Source organism: Plecotus auritus, assembly GCF_963455305.1.
Source record: "Plecotus auritus genome assembly, chromosome: 4".
In the NCBI taxonomy this organism is placed as follows: domain Eukaryota; kingdom Metazoa; phylum Chordata; class Mammalia; order Chiroptera; family Vespertilionidae; genus Plecotus; species Plecotus auritus.
This window is the reverse complement of record NC_137775.1, coordinates 97305475-97324230: the sequence shown is the minus strand read 5'-3', so window position 1 is coordinate 97324230 and position 18756 is coordinate 97305475. Positions and strand designations below refer to the sequence as shown.

The 18756-nt window shown below is 46.7% G+C and overlaps 1 protein-coding gene across 2 annotated transcripts in view; it reads right to left on the bottom strand.

Annotated features, from left to right (window-relative positions):
* Positions 1-2257: 2257 nt before the first annotated feature.
* The window catches only part of STK38 (serine/threonine kinase 38), a 123099-nt gene continuing 106600 nt past the window's right edge, over positions 2258-18756 (bottom strand). The window contains exons 11-12 of one of the 2 annotated variants that reach the window (XM_080664956.1): positions 10077-10207; positions 2258-2916 (exon numbers count right to left, since the gene is read on the bottom strand). In XM_080664956.1, coding sequence (XP_080521082.1) covers positions 2812-2916; positions 10077-10207 — 236 coding nt within the window. In that variant the 3' untranslated portion in view covers positions 2258-2811. The remainder of the gene's footprint in view (positions 2917-10076; positions 10208-18756) is intronic. The other variant, XR_013960425.1, reaches the window with a different exon arrangement.

Genomic DNA, 18756 nt, shown 5'->3' with positions numbered 1-18756 from the left:
TATGGCTGAGGAGAAGGGAAGAGGGAGAGCACGCAGAGGAGTGGGGGGCTGGAGGTGAGTGAGGCGGGGAGAGTGAGGGGCAGTAGGATGGATGGTGAGGGTTGTGAATGTGTTGGAAAGTGAGATTCCAGCCAGGAAAGGAAGGTCTGATAAAATGAGTATGGAAATGAGGTGGTGGAGAGCGGATGGGGGCAGGTGGCTGCGTGCTCAGCGCCAGGCTCTTACCTGCATTACAGGTGGAGGCGTGGAAGCCCGCTGTCCTTCCCCAGCGCTCCACAGCCCGCGCTGCCTGGCGCTCCCTTCCCCAATCCCAGGCTTGGCTGGAAAACGGAATGGAATGCCTTGGTTTCCTCCGTGGGAGGAAATCACTTTCCAGACGCGCCGGGTAGTGTGCGCTCGATCCGGGGAGCAGGCTCGCGGGGCGCCCCGGTAATCGCTATCCTTCCAGAAAACGAAAACGAAAGAGCGGATCCGGCTTCCACTCCCCCTGGCGGGGCTGGGGGAGGGCAGGGGCGGCCCCGCGGGAGCAGGGCTCGGCGCTCGGTTCCGCGGGAGGCGTTGGTACCGCTCGCATCCTCCATGGTGGACAGCCTGTGGGCAGCCTGGCCTTGGCTCCCAGGGGGATGAAAGTGGGGTTCTGCCAGTTCTGGGGAGCTGAGGGACCCCTGGTCCTGGGCTGGGGACTAAGGCAGACCAACTTCACATCGGTCTTGTGCGTCTTCGCAGATGGATAGGAGGGGGCCGCTCCAGCTGTCCATCAGGACCAGGTGCTTCCCCTGGGGGTGGGTGACTTTGTCTGCCTGCCACTTGGCTGGCAGAGCCCCAGACCCTGGCCCTGGGCACCACCAGCAGAGCTGGCGTGGTGCTCCCCTGACCCGGACCTCAGAGCTCAGCGGACCGACTGGCACCTATCCCCAGGCCTCTGGCTGCTCCGGGGGTGATGCGCACCTGCCTCAGCTCCCTGGGTCTTGAGGGGAAACAGAGAGGTTGTAAGCACTAAAGCAAACCAACATCCCCCGGAAGAAAAGGAGGGAGGAAGCCTTAACAACCTTCTGCTGACCGCCGGAGGGGTGGGTGCCGTGGTACGAAGGCTTAGCACCGCATGACATGAGCTCCTAGCGCCAGTAAGAACGAGGCCGGAATACAAAGGAGCATGAGCGAAGGGTGTGATCGGCAGTCCACAGGAAACAAAAGGCCAGTGGCCCCTGAACACAGGAAAAGATGCGCAGATTCACTCGTTAATAAAAGCCGTGCAGGTTAAAGCTTCTCTGAAATACCATTTCCACCCATTAACTTAACAAAAATCCAAAAGTTTAATAGCATCATCTGCTGGAGAGGCTCAGGCACTCCATTGGATGTACAGAGTGGCCCCACCCCAGGGAGGCAGGGGCATGATCTAGCACAGTCACCACAGAATTGCACACTGCCGTGTGTGTGTGTGTGTGTGTGTGTGTGTGGTGTGTGTGGTGTGTGTGTTTATGGGGGTGTGTGTGTTTGTGGGTGTGTGTGTGGTGGGTGTGAGTGTGGTGTGTGTGTAGTGTGTGTGTGTGTGGTGTGTGTGGTGTGTGTGTGGTGTGTGTGTATGTGGTGTGTGTGAGTGTGGTGTGTGTGGTGTGTGTGTGTGGTGTGTGTGTGTGTGTGTGATGCATGTGTATGGTGTATGTGGTGTGTGTGTGGTATCTGGAAGGATGTGTAACAAACAAACAATTGAGATTCAAGATAGAAAATAAGAGGAAGCGTTTTCATTACAAACTTTTTAATATTGTTTTCATGTTTAACCATCTGATTACATACCTGTTCAGAATAGTAAAAAAGAGAAAGAAGTTCAGGATCTGTTCCATGTCAGCAAGCCAAAACCACGGTGATGATGGAAAAAGTAGGCGCTGCATGAGGCAGACTAAAAAAATGCGGGCGTTTCCCTTCGGAAGGACAAAGTGGATGCTGTATAAGATCTAAAGTCTATAGCCCTGGCTGGTTTGGCTCAGTGGATAGAGTGTCGGCCTGCGGAATGAGGGGCCCAGGTTTGATTCTGGTCAAGGGCACATTCCCGGGTTGTAGGCTCTATCCCCAGTAGGGGACATGCAGGAGGCAGCCAATCAATGATCATTATTGATGTTTCTATCTCTCTCTCCCTCTCCCTTCCTCTCTGAAATTAATAAAAATATATTTTAAAAAATAAAGTCTATGAAATTATGAACCCAGGTGAACAGGAATAAGTGGAATCCCTTTCTCACAAAAGACATATGTGAAGATGTTTCATGCATCAATAAAATAACAATATTTATTTCATTTTTAAATAACAAATAACTCAAACATATACAGAACTTATAATTTATAACAACAAACTTCCTTAATACCCGTAATGCTTCTAAAAGGGGGGAGACAGGGAGCATGAGGTGGACAGAAAGGAATGAGAAGAATGGGGCGCTGCGGATCTGGACATGGGCACCCAGAGTGGGGCCAACAGCTGGCTGGGGTACCCAGGGAGGGCCCAGGAGAAGCGTTCATTTCTGTAACCTCTGGTTTGAGGATGAGGCTCAGGTTCCCTCAGGGAAGGAGATGCTCCAGGGACCCTCCCAGCGCCTCCTGAGTGCACCTGCGGCTCTACCACGAGGTGAGGCACTCGCAGACATCGCACAGACATTGCTCTGAACAGGCAAATGGTCAGTGAGTCTGCAGCTCTCCAACGAAGCCGCATAAACCAACAGCGACGGGTAAAAACAGAGGGAGCGGAGGAGGGGCTTCCTCCCACCTGTGCAGGGACTCGTTCTCAGCGCAGGAGGACAGCAGAGCCTGACGTGTACGTTCCTCTTACATCCAATGGTTGTTCCAGAGAAAGCGCAGCAGCGCGTGACCTCCCGCATGGAAAACCACGACAATGTGAGCCAGTGCCTCTCTGCCTTCCCAATGAAGATTCTGTTTAAAAGAGAGAGAGGGTTGTTGTTTTTTTAAGGCAAAAGTTGGAAATTCAGTATTAATATTAATTCAATCAATACCAAGAGCACGCTTTATGAGGTGTACGAGCTGCAGGAGACTGACTACCTTGGGGGTGAATGATGCCCACACCCTCCGCACCACTCAGGAGCTCTCCCCTGCACCTGTTCTTCCATCTTAACCCCCAGCAAATGGGGACCCTCTTTTCAGGGCTGATAACCGCCTCCTCTGACTTCCCAGAGCACTTTCTTCGTCCTCTCAGAGAAGAAAGGAAGCTTGCTTTGGGGTTGGAAGAACTGATGGGACTCAGATGGGTGTAAACCCTTAACACACCTTATCCCCTTCCTTGCTTTATTTTTCTCCAAAATATTTATGACTGTCTGATAAGCTATATACTTTATTTATTTATAACTTGTCTCCGTTGAGAATATAAGCTCCCTGATCTCAGGGAGTGTGTCTGTCTGGATCATGGCCCTGTCTGCAGTCTGGGAACAGCCCAACACACCAGGTACTCAGTATCCATTAGCTGACTGACTGAATGAATAATAAATCATTAGCGGCAGGTTAAGGACTTTAGACTTTGTCCTGACAGTAACGGGGAACCACTAAAGGATTTTTCTCTTTTATAATTTATATCTGTTAGGAAGCTGAATGAATGTCCTTCCAGCCAGGCAGACAAGAAAGTGAGGGCTGAGCCAGATGCTGGGATAGGTGACCAGATCTCTCTGAGCCTCAGCTGCTTCTCTTGAAACAGCTGAACCACGAATTGATAGGGTTCCTGTGAGAATTAAATGAAAGGAAAAGCTGTTTTCCCTCTGCCCTCTGAGAGTGTTTTCTCAAAGAATACCTGAAAGAAATCCTATATAATAAAACCCTAATATGCAAATCGACCAAATGGCACAACGACCGGTTGCTATGATGCGCACTGACCGCCAGGGAGCAGACGCTCAACACAGGAGCTTCTCCCTGGTGGTCAGTGTGCTCCCACAGGGGGAGCACTGCTCAGCCAGAAGCCAGGCTCATGGCTGGTGAACGCAGCAGCAGTGGCGGGAGCCTCTCCCACCTCCACAGCAGCGCTAAGGACCCCCTGGGGGATGTCTGACTGCTGGCTTAGGCCCATGGGGAGTGGGCCTAAGCTGGCAGTCATACATCCCCCGAGGGGTCCCAGACTGCAAGAGGGCACAGGCTAGGCTGAGGGATCCCCCCACCTCCCCAGTGCATGAATGTTGTGCCCTGGGCCTCTAGTTGTTTAATAAATGTTAGTTTCCCTCCCTGCTTTCTAACAAACTAAGAAGTTCCCTATGCATTACTGTATTAGTAAGGGTCCCAGAGAAAACAGGTGGCACCTCAAATTAGGATAATTGAGGGTGGTTTAAATAAGAAGGTGATCTACACAGTGGGTAGGGGCCACAGGGGCGGTACAGTACCGAGGGCTGGCAACCACAGAGTTGGTGCCACTCCTAGGCCTATAGGGACATGGAGGGTGCAGTTTCTAGAACCCAGAAGGGAAGAGTCCTTCCTGTAGAGAAACATTTAATATCCTAAAAGTGATGGGAAGACTATTATAAAACATACTTTATATCTAGGAAAACGACATGCCCTGGATTTAAAACAGAACAAAACAACAACAAAAAACAGTTCCTTGAATCAAAACCCTATATAACTCAATAGCAAAACATGTTATTTTGAGGACCAGGCCTATTTGAAAGTACAGAATGCTTGCTTCGGTGAAAAGAACAAGAGAGCAGATGTGTGGCAGTTCAAGGGCAGTCGGTTCAGCAGACAAAGCATGGCCTGCTGAGCTCCTTGCTCGGCGTTCCGAAGGCAGAATGAAAGTTTCTTTAAATATCAAGAGCGGGAAGGGACCTGGCGGGTCAGTGTGACCACTTGATCGAACAGAGTGCAAAAGGTGGATGCACAATGACTACCCGTAAAGGGAATGAACCGTGCCAGGTTTGGAATTCTGTTGAAGTTGCTGGATTTAAGCCTGGAAGCAGCAGAGTAACGGCTCCAGCATTTTAGAACCAAACTTAGAAGACATTTCTAAAATTATTTTAACAATATGATGTGGTCTATTTAAAAGTGTTCTAAAATGCAATTTTGTGGTACAGGACAAGAGATCTTTAAAGGTCTAGGTCAAAGCCCAGTTTGTAAAATCCTGCAAGAAGAGCTAGGGCAGGCAGAAGGATAGAATATGGATCGATGGAAGAGAACTGAGAGTCCAGAGATAAACGCCCCATTTACAGGCCATTGGTTTCAACATGAGTGCCAGGGAAAGAATGGTCTTCAACAACCGGTGCTGGGACGACTGGATACCCACATGCAAAAGGTTAAAGATGGACTTTTAACTCACACCACATACAGAAGTTAACTCCTAATAGATCAGAGACCTAAATTTAAGAGCTAAAACTAAAAATCTCTTAGAAGAAAACATGGGTGTAAATCTTCATGACTTTAGATTAGACAATGATTTCTCAGACAAGATGCCAAAAGCACTAGAAACGAAAGAAAATTGAACTTCCTTAAATTAAAAAATTTTTGTTTTTCAAAGAATAGCACCCAGGAAGTGAAAAGACAGCCTACAGACTAGGAGAAAACATTTGCAAATAGTATTTCTTATAAGGAATTTACATCTAGAATGTATACTAGTAAAGAACTCCTACAATTCAATAAGAGACAACCCAATTTTTTAAATGGGCAAAGGATCTGAATAAACATTTCTCCAAGGAGATACACAAATGACCAATACGCACTTGAAAAGATACACATTAGCCAGCAGGGAAGTGCAAATCAACACCAGAATGAGATAACTCCACACACCCACCAAGCGGGCTATAACCAAAAAGACAGTTAATAACAAGTGTTGAGGAGGATGAGGAGAGACTGGAACCTGTGTGCTGCTCCTGGGAATATAAAGTAGGTCAGTCACGTTGGGAAACAGTCTGGATGCTCCTCCAACCGTTAAACATAGAATTCGCATCTAGCACAGCAATTCCATGCCTAGGAATGTACCCAAAAGAACTGAAAACATATTCTACACAAAAACACATACACACATGTTCAAAGCATCATTCTTCATAATAACCCAAAAGTGGAAACAACCCAAATATCCATCCCCAGGTGACTAAATAAGCACAATGTGATCTACACTGAGTGGCCAGATTATTATGCTCTCTGAACGCATAATAATCTGGCCACTCAGTATATATATATATATATATATATATATATATATATATATATATATATATATATATGAGGCCTGGTGCATGAATTCGTGCATGGGTGGGGTCCGGCCAGCCTGGCCAGGGGGAGGGGACATGGGCAGTTGTCTGGCCTGCCTGCTGGTCGAACTCCTGGTCAAGGGGACAATTTGCATATTAGCCTTTTATTATATAGGATATAGTGAGTGGCCAGATTATTATGCATTCAGAGATCGTAATAACCTGGCCACTCAGTGTATACAGACAATGGAATATTATTCAGCAATAAAAAGAAGTACTGACATGTGCTACACATAAAACAGAAAGAAAAGCTGGGGCCATTCAGTGTTGATTTATGCCAGTGGTCGGCAAACTCATTAGTCAACAGAGCCAAATATCAACAGTACAACGACTGAAATTTCTTTTGAGAGCCAAATTTTTTAAACTTCAACTTCTTATAACACCACTTCTTCAAAATAGACTCGCCCAGGCCGTGGTATTTTGTGGAAGAGCCACACTCAAGGGGCCAAAGAGCCACATGTGGCTCGTGAGCCGCAGTTTGCCAACCACTGATTTATGCAGCTGCAGAGGCAAATTTAAGACTTATAAGTAAATTACAAAAGGTAAAGAAAAAGGAGGCAACATGGAAAAGGAGGCTCGTTGTGGCCCACCCTGGTCTGTCCCATTCAGAGAAAAATATTAGCAGGACCCATGAGTATTCAAAATTAGCTGATCAAGAAGCAGGGAAGTTGAACTAAGGAATTTCCTAGAAGGAAAAGTGAAAACGTTCCTACAGAAGAAACTAGCCTAGAAGGGAGAAGACAAATAGCATGGGTATGCTGTAAGAAAAGACACACAGTAAAGAGATATTCAACTCCAAATACTGGAAGGGCAAAGGCAAAAAGCAGGTTAATTTTTTGGTTTAGATAACATTAATTGGTCATTTTCTGTGGGCCAGGCTCTGTTCTAAGTGACTTACATAGATTCTCTCATTTAATTTTCACAACAGCCGTATGTATGAGGCAGGTGCTGGCGTAACCTCCAAGTTACAGAGGAGACACAGTGAACCGTGGTGAGCCATACTTTGGATCCAGTACTGGGACCCTAAAGCCAGCACTTTTAACCCCTTAGACCACAGGTGAAGGTTCGGTGAGCAGGGGTCCATGAGAGTATCCCTTCTATGTACATTAAGCTTTTGGTGTGGTACTGGGACACGGCTGTCCAGTGCAGCCAGAGAGTGAGGCTGTGGGGTGAGGTCTTCTCTGAAAGGGGTCCTACACAGAAAATGGATGGAGGTCAGAAGGCACTCGCCCTCTCTCTGTGCCTCAGGCTTTTGGGTCCAGATGTAAAAAAGAGGTGACTCCTGGGAGGAAAGGGGGCGAATAGTAGAGATCGTATTGGGGTGGTGCATGTGTTTTGGAACCAGCAGACGTGGTTCAGGTCCTAATTCTGAGACTTACCAGCTGTGTAACCTAGGAGAAGTTACTTGACTTCTGGTCATTAATTTCCTCATTTGAAATGTGAGAACAGTAATACTCCCAGCTTCGTTGGTGTTTGTAAGAATTAAATAAACTAATACAGCCCTAGCCAGTGTGGGTCAGTTGGCTGGCGTATAGTAGGTGTCCAATAAATATTTGCCTTAATGAAATCAGTCTATCAAATGGCTTATTTGACTGTCTATGTTTATTTCATCTTTGTTTCCTTCTTGCTTTTAGTAGTGTTGTTGTTGGAGCCTCCCATTCATGTTTTGTCTCGGAATGTTTTATTTGAGGGAAAAGCTGTACACTGTCCACATTTGGACCAGAACATGAAAGAAGACATGGCGCTCCCTGAGCCAGTGCAGTGGCAGCAGCAGTGATGAGAAGAATCCTCACAGGAGAGGTGAAGCGAAGGGCAAGAAGTTGGGCCCGAGGGGCAGCCACCCTTCCTATCCCAGAGCCCACGTGATCATTCTCTCTCTGCTGCCAACTCCAGGTGGTTCTGAGGAAAACTAAGTTGGCTGTGAATTTCATTACCCCTAAGATTTCAAATGGCAATCATTATTCTTTCCTGTTTCCCCCAATACCTCTTATAATCAAGAGAAACTAAGAGATCAATGAGAGTGGGGCTTACTGTAGATCATACCTCGGGGTTGGTTCAGGAGGATTAGTACAGTCTAAGGCAGAGGTTGTCCTCCCTGACTGAGCCGTTCAGTTTACAAGGGGAGCTTTTAAAATGCCTGGTGCCCAGGCCACACCTCATGCCAATTAAATCAGAATCTCTCAAGGTGGGCCTAGGCATCTGTAATTCTTTTATACACACACACACACTAGGGGCCCAGTGCACAAATTTGTGCACCTTGAAAGGAACTGTGGGCTTTGAGGCTGCGGTAGGCACAGGGGCGGATCTTGGCCCATCCTCTGCGCCCCCGCCCAGCCCTTCCCGCCATGGCCCCCCCTGTCTGCCAGCAGCCCCGCTCCTGCCGCCGCCACTCCCACGTGCTGATGGCACCAGTCCCACTCACACCTGCTGACGGCACAGAGCAACTGGGGCTGGTGCCAGCAGCAGTGTGAGTGGGGCCGGCGCCGTCAGCGGGTGCGAGCAGTGGTTGCTGCCCCTGATCGCCCCTCAGGAGCAGGGGGAGATGGAGAAGCCCTCAGGGCAATCAGGGCCAGCAGCCGCTGCTCACACCCACTGATAGCACCGAGTGATCGGGACTGGTGCCGGCCACCGGCAGTGTGTGTGAGCAGCGACTCAAGCGCCAGCTGTGGGTGCAAGCAGGGCTGACACTGGCAGTGGGTGCGAGCAGGGCCAATGCCAGCAGTAGGTGTGAGCGCTGGATGGGACCACAGCACACGGAAGCAAAGAATTTTCAGTAACCACTAGAGGCTCACCCCAATGACCGCGGCTGGCGCCCCGCCTTGGTCTGGCACCCCTGCTCACCTGCTCCACCATCCCGCCACAGCCAATGCTCGGCATGTTCTGCACACACCCCCTGGTGGTCAGTGCATGTCATAGTGACTGGTGGTTCGGTTGTTTGGTTGTTCCACTGTTCAGTCTATTTGCATATTAGCCTTTTATACATAGGATTTTAAAATATTTTTATTGATTTCAGAGAGGAAGGGAGAGGGAGAGATAGAAACATCAATGATGAGAGAGAATCTCTGGCTGCCTCCTCGGGATCAAGCCCGCAACCCAGGCATGTGCCCTGACTGGGAGTCGAACCGTGGCCTCCTCGTTCCTAAGTCAATGCTCAACCACTGAGCCAAGCCAGTCAGGCCGGCATCTATAATTCTTAAGATTCCATTAAGTGATTCCAAAAGACATCCTACTTTAAGGGTGTGCAGCCAAGTCTCTCACACGTTAATGTGCACACAAATCCCCTGTGCAAAAAATTAGATGGTGCCCTGGCCAGTGTGCTCAATAGTTAGAGTGTCGGCCTGCACACCAAAGGGTTGTGGGTTCTATTCCTGATCAAGGGCACATACATTGATTGCAGGTTCACTCCTCGCACCTATTTGGGGTACTTGTGGGATGCAACCAGTCAATGTGGCTCTCTCACATCAATGTTTCTCTCTCTATCTTCCTGCCCTACCCCCCCCCCCGCCCCCCGTTCTACTCTCTCTGAAAAACAATGGAAAAAGATATCCTCAGGTGAAGATTAACAACAACAAAAAGGAAGATGGTGATTCCAGCATGTGGGCTGGGATCTTGCACATATGGCCATCTGCTAAGTGATGCTGAGGCTCCTAGTCCATGGACCACAGTTTGAGCAGCAAGTGTGAGGTCAAATACTGACCTTGAGTCAGATTCACAATTTTCAGATTGAATGCTTGGTAATCCAGACATTACTAATCCATGTGTTCTGCTAATTCTGGGCATCCCAGCCACTTAGCAGCCATTGTTCTGCCTGCTTTTTCTCCTTCCTGCCAACGCTTCCTGGAGAAACAGAGGCCTCACCTCTTGAGCCATCCAATGATCAACGCTGTCTCCAATGTTCTTCAGCTGCATGGCCAACTGGTGGATTGTTTCCTCCTGATGATGGTTCTGGCCAAGGCTATTTTCCTTAGGCTGAGAAGGTGAATTGTGATCTGCATTAAGAGAAGAGAGTTCAAAAGAGATATTCCATTAAGTGTCTGTGAAATTACTTACCACTAGTTACTAAAAAGCGTCTTAGACAATGAGAGGGATGAAAACCCATCATCATAATGATTATCAAAAACATGCCCTGGCCAGTGTGCTCAGTGGTTAGAGTGTCAGCCCACGCACCAAAGGGTCACGGGTTCAATTCTGGTCTTTGAAATCTAGTGTTAATTTATTCTTACAACACATCTGAATTCAGAAGCTAACTTTTCATTGGAAAACCTTGATCTGCATTTAGATTTCATGAAGTTCACATTTTAAAAAGTAGGTTCATATATCCAACTTGTCCCAAACACACTTGAAAGTTTACCAACAATTAAATCAAGTATCAGTTTTTTTAAATTAAATAAAAGTAAATAAAACTTAAAATTTAGTTCCTTAATGTCATTGCCTACATTTCATGTGCTCAAAAAACAAATGTGATTAGTAGTCACTGTATGGGATAGATCTGGATCTTCACAATTTTTTTATAAAGTAGATTTTTCCTTTTTTTAACCCATGATCCTTGAATGAGCTCTTCCAAACCCTACTTGCTTCCAGCAACCAATGGGTGTTTTTAAGCAGCATTATGAGTAAACTACTGTGCTGGGTGCTCTGGGGAACTTATTCTATCTAATAAAAGAGTAATATGCAAATTAACCATCACTCTGCTACACCCACCAGCCACGCCCACCAGCCAATCAGGAAAGTATATGCAAATAAACCCAACCAAGATGGCTATGCCACAGAGAGCAGGAGGGAGGCTTGGGTTTCCCCGGCAATAGAGGGAGCCAAGCTTTCCGCCTGCCCTTGCTGGCCTAGGCCTCCACTCAAGGCTACAAAGTTTCAATGATAGAAGATACATAAACCCAAACAGAAATGGCGGCAGCCACGGAGCTGGAAAGAGCAGGAGGCTAGGGTTGCCCCTGGCGATGGAGGAAGCCAAGCTTTCCGCACACCCTGGCCAGCCCAGGCCTCTGCTTAAGGCTGCAAAGTTTCAATTATAGAAGATACATAAATCCCCCAAAAAATGGCTGCCTCAACGGAGCAAGCAGAAGGCTTGACTCCGCTCCAGGCTACAAAGTTTCAATTGTAGAAGGTAAATAAACCCCAGATACCAGGGCCTCCGCTTGGATCGCCAGGGGGCGTGGCCGGCCTGCAAACCACGACAGGCCCCTCGCCCAGGCCACCCCACGCCCCAACGGAACCCCCACCCTGATCCGGGACACCCTTCAGGGCAAACCAGCTGGCCCCCACCTGTGCACCAGGCCTCTACCCTATCTAATAAAAGAGTAATATGCAGATTGACCATCACTCCAACACACAAGATGGCTGCCCCCATGTGGTCAAAGATCCTGCCCCCATGTGGACATGAGATGGACACCACAAGATGGCCAGCAGGGGAGGGCAGTTGGGAGGGACCAGGCCTGCAAGGGAGGGCAGTTGGGGGCGATCAAGCCTGCAGGGGAGGGCAGTTAGGGGTGGCCAAGCTGGCAGAGGAGGGAAGTTGGGGGCGACCAGGCCTGCAGGGAAAGGCAGTTGGGGGGGACCAGGCCTGTGCGGGAGGGTAGTTAGGGGTGACCAGGCCTGCAGGGGAGGGCAGTTGGGGGGACCCAGGCTTGCAGGGAAGAGCAGTTGGGGGGGACCAGGCCTGCAGGGGAGGGCAGTTGGGGGGAACCCAGGCATGCAGGGGAGAGCAGTTGGGGGGGACCAGGTCTGAAGGGGAGGGCAGTTGGGGGGGACCAGGTCTGCAGGGGAGGGCAGTTAGGGGTGACCAGGCCTGCAGAGGAGGGCAGTTAGGGGCAAACAGGCTGGCAGGGGAGCAGTTAGGCATCAATCAGGCTGGCAGGGGAGTGGTTAGGGGGTGATCAGGCTGGCAGGCAGAAGCGGTTAGGGGCAATCAGGAAGGCAGGCAGGCAAGCAGTTGGGATCGGGCCTAAACGGGCAGTCGGACATCCCTCGAGGGGTCCCAGATTGGAGAGGGTGCAGGTTGGGCTGAGGGACATCCCCCTCCCCTGTGCATGAATTTCGTGCACCAGGCCTCTAGTCCTATATAATAAAAGTGTAGCATGCAAACTGTCCCCTCAACCAGGGGACTCCTCCTGGAGTTTGACCATGGGGTGGGGCCGGCCGGGGAAGGGAGTGAGGCCCCAGCTGGCAGCCAGCAGCCACTAGGGACCCTACCAGTGCACAAATTTCATGCACTGGGCCTCTAGTAAAAAATAAAAAGGCAAGGTTTCCTCTCCTGAAGTTGCTCACAACACACTGGTTAGGGATGAAACAATTCCCAAGTGCTTTAGGACAGAGAAGGAAATAAATCTGGGCTAAAGTAGACACAAGAATGGCTTCATAAGTACAGCAAGTTTTGCATTAAACTTTTTTTTGTTCCAGTAAAATTTGAGGACTTTGATTTTTCAGAGAATAAGCCCTGTCTTCAAAAAGTAGGAGAGACACACTACAGTTCAACATGCTATAGTAAGAACAGGGTCTGCAGCCCAGCCAGTGTGGCTCAGAGGTTGAGCGTCAACCAGGAGATCACGGTTCATTTCCCACTCAGGGCACATGTCTGGATTGTGGGCTCGATCCCCAGTAGGGGAAGTGCAAGAGGCAGCCGATCAATGATTCTCTCTCATCATTGATGTTTCCATCTCTCTCTCCCTCTCCCTTCTTCTCTGAAATCAATAAAAGTATATTTATAAAAATAAAAGAATAGGTTCTACACAGAGGTCAGGGAAGACATCCCAATGGAGATGATATCAGAAGGACAAAGGGTAAATAGGCATTAGAATTAGCCAGAAAAGAAGAGAGATATGGGGGCCAGAGCCAGCTGGGAGGGAGTGGCACACAGAACATTCCAGGCAGAGGATCACATGGGCAGCGGTATGGGGTTGACAGACAGTGAGGTTTTGTGCATAGACTCTAGGTAGTGCTATTGGCAGGGAGTGATGGGAAACAAAGCGAATAGTGTCAACAAGGGCAAACTCATGAAGGCACAATAAGAGGCTTGGACTGTGTTCAGTAGAGCAAGAGCCCACTGAAGGGTTTTAAGCAGGAAATGATATGATCAGATTTGCTTTCTAGCTATTCCTCCTGGGGTCAGAGTGGAGAATGGTAAGATTGGCAGGGAGTGTGTTTAGAAGCGACTGCAAAGTCCTGAGAAGAGCTGATACGGTGTTGCCTGAGGTGACACCTTACCACAGGACAGACCATACATGCATGACTTTACTGACTGTTCCCTCACAATAGCCCTGGGGGGTCATTTTTCACCCATGCATTACCGGTGAGAGAGCTCTGGTTTACAGAGTGCTCCTCAATCTTGGCTCCACCTTGGAATCCTTGACAGGGGTGAGGGAGGGTGCTTTTAAAACTCCCAAATGCTCAAGCCTCAGTCCATTCCAATGAAATCACTGTCTTGGGAGTTGGACCAAGCATCAGTATTCTTTTTCAAGGTTCCCGTTTGCAGCCAAGTTTAAAGACCAGTGGCTTAGAAAATGGTCGAGTAGCTTGTCTAGGGATGGAAAGTCGATATGAGTGTGAAAGGCAGAATTTAAACCCAGGTATGAACTAAAGCAGTACTAGCAAGGGTGGGATGGTGAGAACAGCTCCAACAAACATTTAGGAAGCATAATCATCTGGAATTTGGTAATAAATTAGATGAGAAGGGTGAGGGAAACTCCCACTTTTCTAGCTCTGCAGACTGGAAGGGTGATGGCACATCAGCCTATACAGAGAATGGGGGTCAGGGGAGCACAGATATGGAAGGCAGAGGAGGTGTGTAGGAAGAAAAAAACAAATGTTGAGTTCATTCATAAATTGAAGGCACCTAGAGGACATCTGAGCAGGCATCGTCCTCTCTGTCCCTGTCAGCTTCCTCTCTGTTCCATGTAGACTCAGAGTTCGCAGCGGGACTGGAATGCCACAGATTATGTTGGGTCCAGAATAAGTCAAAGTCATTTGCAAGTGAAAATTATGAAGGGGAAGGAAACATTTAAAGGAGAGGCAGGGGAAACTGGCTGATAGAAACAGAGCAGATACTCAGAAAGAAACCAAGATTCAGAAAAAGGAAAGAAGGAAGGTCCCCACAGCTGCCTCAGGGGTTCAGAACCTGAACCCTCCAAGTTCAGTTCTTTTTCATAAGCATCCTCCCTGCAACCAAACAAATAATCACAAATACTATATTAATTACCATTGTCCAGAACTGTCCAATGTTGATAAAATTGTGTAGGCTATAAATCGACCTCAGAACAGACTCTGCAAGTAAAATTTAAAAATTAAGTTCCTGATACTACAGTGTCTTGTATTTTTGGTTCTGATCATTAATCCATTCCTAACATAAGTTGAATGCAAATGGATTGAGCTCTGTTATGCTTAGTCTCCACATAGCAGTATCTGCTGGCTAACGAGACTTGGTGTGCCTGTCCTATAGACATTTATGCAATAAAATAGCTATGCCACCATACTCTAAGAAATATTATAACAGCAAATAAATCATTAAATCAAAGCTCTAAAGTGATCATATATTGAAACGGAAATCTTGTGATAAGATCATTAAAATGGATGAAATAAAAAAGCAAAATTCTGTATTTGTTTCCAAGTATTGAATTTTTAATATCCAGAGGGGAAAAGTATCTCATTTTATGCTAGAAAATTGTGTGAATATATATATATATATATATATATATATATATATATATATACACATACACACACAAAGGTCTGCATATAAAACCACAGTCCAAATGGTCTAGTGGGGAATTTGGAAAAATCTCATGATCAATCATTTTGTAAGAATACTAGTAATTCCTTCATAAAATAAATTAAACCTCAATGCATTGAACTTTAAAAAATATTGTTGTACATTGAGAATTCTGTGACGTGGCCGTCCCTTTGGTTGCATCTAGAGAAACTTTTCAGCAAACATGCTCTCAAGGTTTTTTTAAGTGCTTTTCCACTGCCAGATATAATACAAATGTTTTGTTTTCTCATTGGTGGCCATCCTTTTATATTCTTGATTGTGTTCGCCGGCTGGTGTGGCTCAGTTGGTGAGCATCGACCTATGAACCAGGAGGTCACAGTTTGATTCCCAGTCAGGGCATGTGCCTGTGTCTCAGGCTCCACCCCTGTTAGGGAGCCCCCATGCAGGAGGCAGCCGATCAATGATTCTCTCTAATCATTGATGTTTCTATCTCTCTCTCTTCCTCTCTGAAATCAATGAAAAAATATTTTTTCAAAAAGAAAGAGAAATCTAGGGACTTCTGGCTCAAGTCTGAGACAAGCAGTGGCCTCTCCATTCCTCCTAATCCCTCCAAAACCCCACCAAATAGTAAAAAAGAATGAAACCACAACAATGAAGAGAATGGAAGGCAAAGTCAACAGCAGGTGAGAGGTCTGCACACGTTTGTGAAAGGCAGAGGGAGATGAGACAAAATATGGTCAAATGAGCCAGGCAGAGGAAGCACCAAGAACCTACCCCAGTGGGTCTGGAGGCTGGAAGCGGGTCTACCCACCAAGACCGAGAGGCTGGGAGAGGGAGACATGCCATTCACTGGAGGTCTGATGGGGATCAACTGCACCACGTGGTGCCCTGGACACCCCAGCCCACTACAACCAGCACAGATATCAGGCAATCAAACAATCAATCAAACCCAGACCACTCTTTTCTAGTAGAAGAGAATAAATCTTAGGGAGGAAGCTGAAGCTTCTTTATGAACGCTGCTACCTCATATTACATGTCTCTTTGTTCTGGTATTTGAGGAACCTGTGGCCAGAAAGCTAGCCCCCTAACTCACCTCCCCAAAGCTTTTCCTCCCCAACTCAGAGCCCTCCTGTGCATGTCCCCGCTCACCTGGGAGCCTGGAGAGGCACAGGCACAACGGTAAAATTCTGAAGCCAGATCACTTGGGTTCAAATGTAAAACCTTCTACATATAAAACTAGATGACCTGGGGCAAGTTATTTAATCTCTCTAAGCCTCGGTTTCAACTGTAAAATGTGAATAGTGATGTGTTATTTAATCAATTCTATGTTGTTGTTTTTAAAATATATTTTATTGATATTTCACAGAGAGAGGAAGGGAGAGGGATAGAGAGCTAGAAACATCGATGAGAGAGAAACATCGATCAGCTGCCTCCTGCACACCTCCCACTGGGGATGTGCCCGCAACCAAGGTACATGCCCTTGACCGGAATCGAACCCAGGACCCTTCAGTCCGCAGGCCGACGCCCTATCTACTGAGCCAAACCGGTTTCGGCATCTATGGTTTTTTAATGCCTCCAATGTCAGAATGTGATTTATAACCTGTGATATATCATATTTTAACTGCCTTTTTTAGTAGTAAACAAAATAATGGTACATCTTACAATTGCTGAAAAATTAAACTTAATGAAAAACCATGGTAACTGCCTCATAGAGGGGTTGTTGAGATGACTGAGTTGATGTGTTTAGCCTGCACAGGACAGTGCCTGGAGCCTGGATAAACAGTATTTAAATGTTAGCTACTGTCCCACCCGAGAAAACAGTGCTGCTCACACAGCAGCAAAAACCTCACCAGCTACCCAGTCCATATTTCTTTAAAATAACAAAATATCGCCAGGCAATTGATAAGAACCACAGAAAAAGAAATGCCAGATAAACAAAACAGTAATCCTGAAGATTTCATACAAAATTCAGGAACAGAAGAGAATGTGTGCAAATTCTAATGTATATGTTTAGATAGATTTAAGAAAATATCACATCCATGAAACAAAAAAGGATGTGCTGAGAAAAAGAATAATCCTAGAGCAGATTCTTTCAGATTTACCAAATATAATTGCCAAAATTAAAAATACAATTGATGTCTTGCAAAAATGAAGTCAAGGAAATCACTCAGAAAAAATATGAGAGAAAAGACAAGTGATATAGAGTACCAATATGGAAAGACCAGCATTTGATTCATAGGCATCCCAGAAAGAGAGAAAACAGGAAGTTATCAGAGCAGCCTAGGACAGCCTCCCAGACCTGAAGGACACCAAACTTCAAATTAAAAAGTCCATTAAAGCCCTAACCGGTTTGGCTCAGTGGATAGAGCGTCGGCCTGCGGACTGAAGGGTCCCGGGTTCGATTCCGGTCAAGGGCATGTACCTTGGTTGCGGGCACATCCCCAGTGGGAGGTGTGCAGGAGGCAGCTGATCGATATCCCTCTCTCATCAATGTTTCTAACTCTCTATCCCTCTCCCTTCCTCTCTGTAAAAAATCAATAAAATATGTTTTAAAAAAATAAAAATAAATAAAAGTCCATTAAAAAAAAATCCCCACCAATTTTTTAGGACAACAAACAGGGAAATAAAAACTTCACCTCTAGAACATATTGAAATTTCAAAACTCCAAGCATAAGGAGATGCTAAATATCTCCAAAGAAGAACACAGATTAGTTGGGCAGCTGACTTCCCATCAACAATGGATACTAGAAAGATAGTAATAATAAAACAATTAATAGCCTCTAAAAATTATTTTTAAACTAGAATTTTATGCCCAGCTACACTCTCAATAGCATGGGAGATGTGAATAAAGACATTTGCAGATATGCATGGACTCGGAACGTTTTTCTCCCACACACAATTTCTTAGGAAGTCTTTTGAGGAAGCATTCCAGTAAAACATAGTAAACAGGGTATAACTAAACCAAGAAAAAAAGACGGGAGATTTAGCAAAAGGTGGATCCAACCCACGTGAAGGGGAGTCCCCAGGTGGTAATGGTGCAATAGGCCTAGAGAGCAGCCAGACGGGAGCGCAGAACAGCTGTGGATGGGAAGCCCCAAGGATGGGAGATTTGATAGAAGAGACAGTATGGTTGAAAATTTGGGGAAACTACAAAGGCAAAGAGACAATCCAGAAAACAATAAAAGGTCACACAGGAAATTTATGGTCCATATGTGAAGCAAATTAAAATGTGGTTTACGTTTAAACTGAAGAAATTGTTTTTACGTGTTTTTTTCTAAAACGATATTCATCTGTGTTAAATCTCAGCGGCATTTGACCTATAGGAGTAGGCATAATTTAAGCAATCGCAGCTTAAATCCCTTGTTTACTGGGAGGTGATTATTCTCCGGGAAAATCATTCCGAGGCATACAGTCTTTATTGCTGGTAGCCACCACCCCTAGTCCCAGAGCGTTAAGGGAGTTTGCACGACCTTTTACTTTTGGAATATGATGCAAAAGGTGGACAGAACTGAGGACAAGGGTCCTAGAAGTTCCCCCCCCCCCCCCCCGCCCCATAGGCAGGACCCTCTGCTTCCAGACTGGAAACGCGTTCCTCCTGTTTCGGAGACAAACCACCTGCCCAGCCCTCCAGGCGTCATGTGGGCCTCTGCTTGTAGTTGAGGAAAGTGGCTTCTGTTAGGAGGGCGTTAGCTAGTGCTTCAAATTCAATCACTCTGAATATTTAAATCTTTCAAATACAAAATCAGCCGTAGTGGCCGCCTCTCGAAGGAGATGCCCTCTCATAATCAAACATTATTAATTCCTAACAATACCTAATCTGAA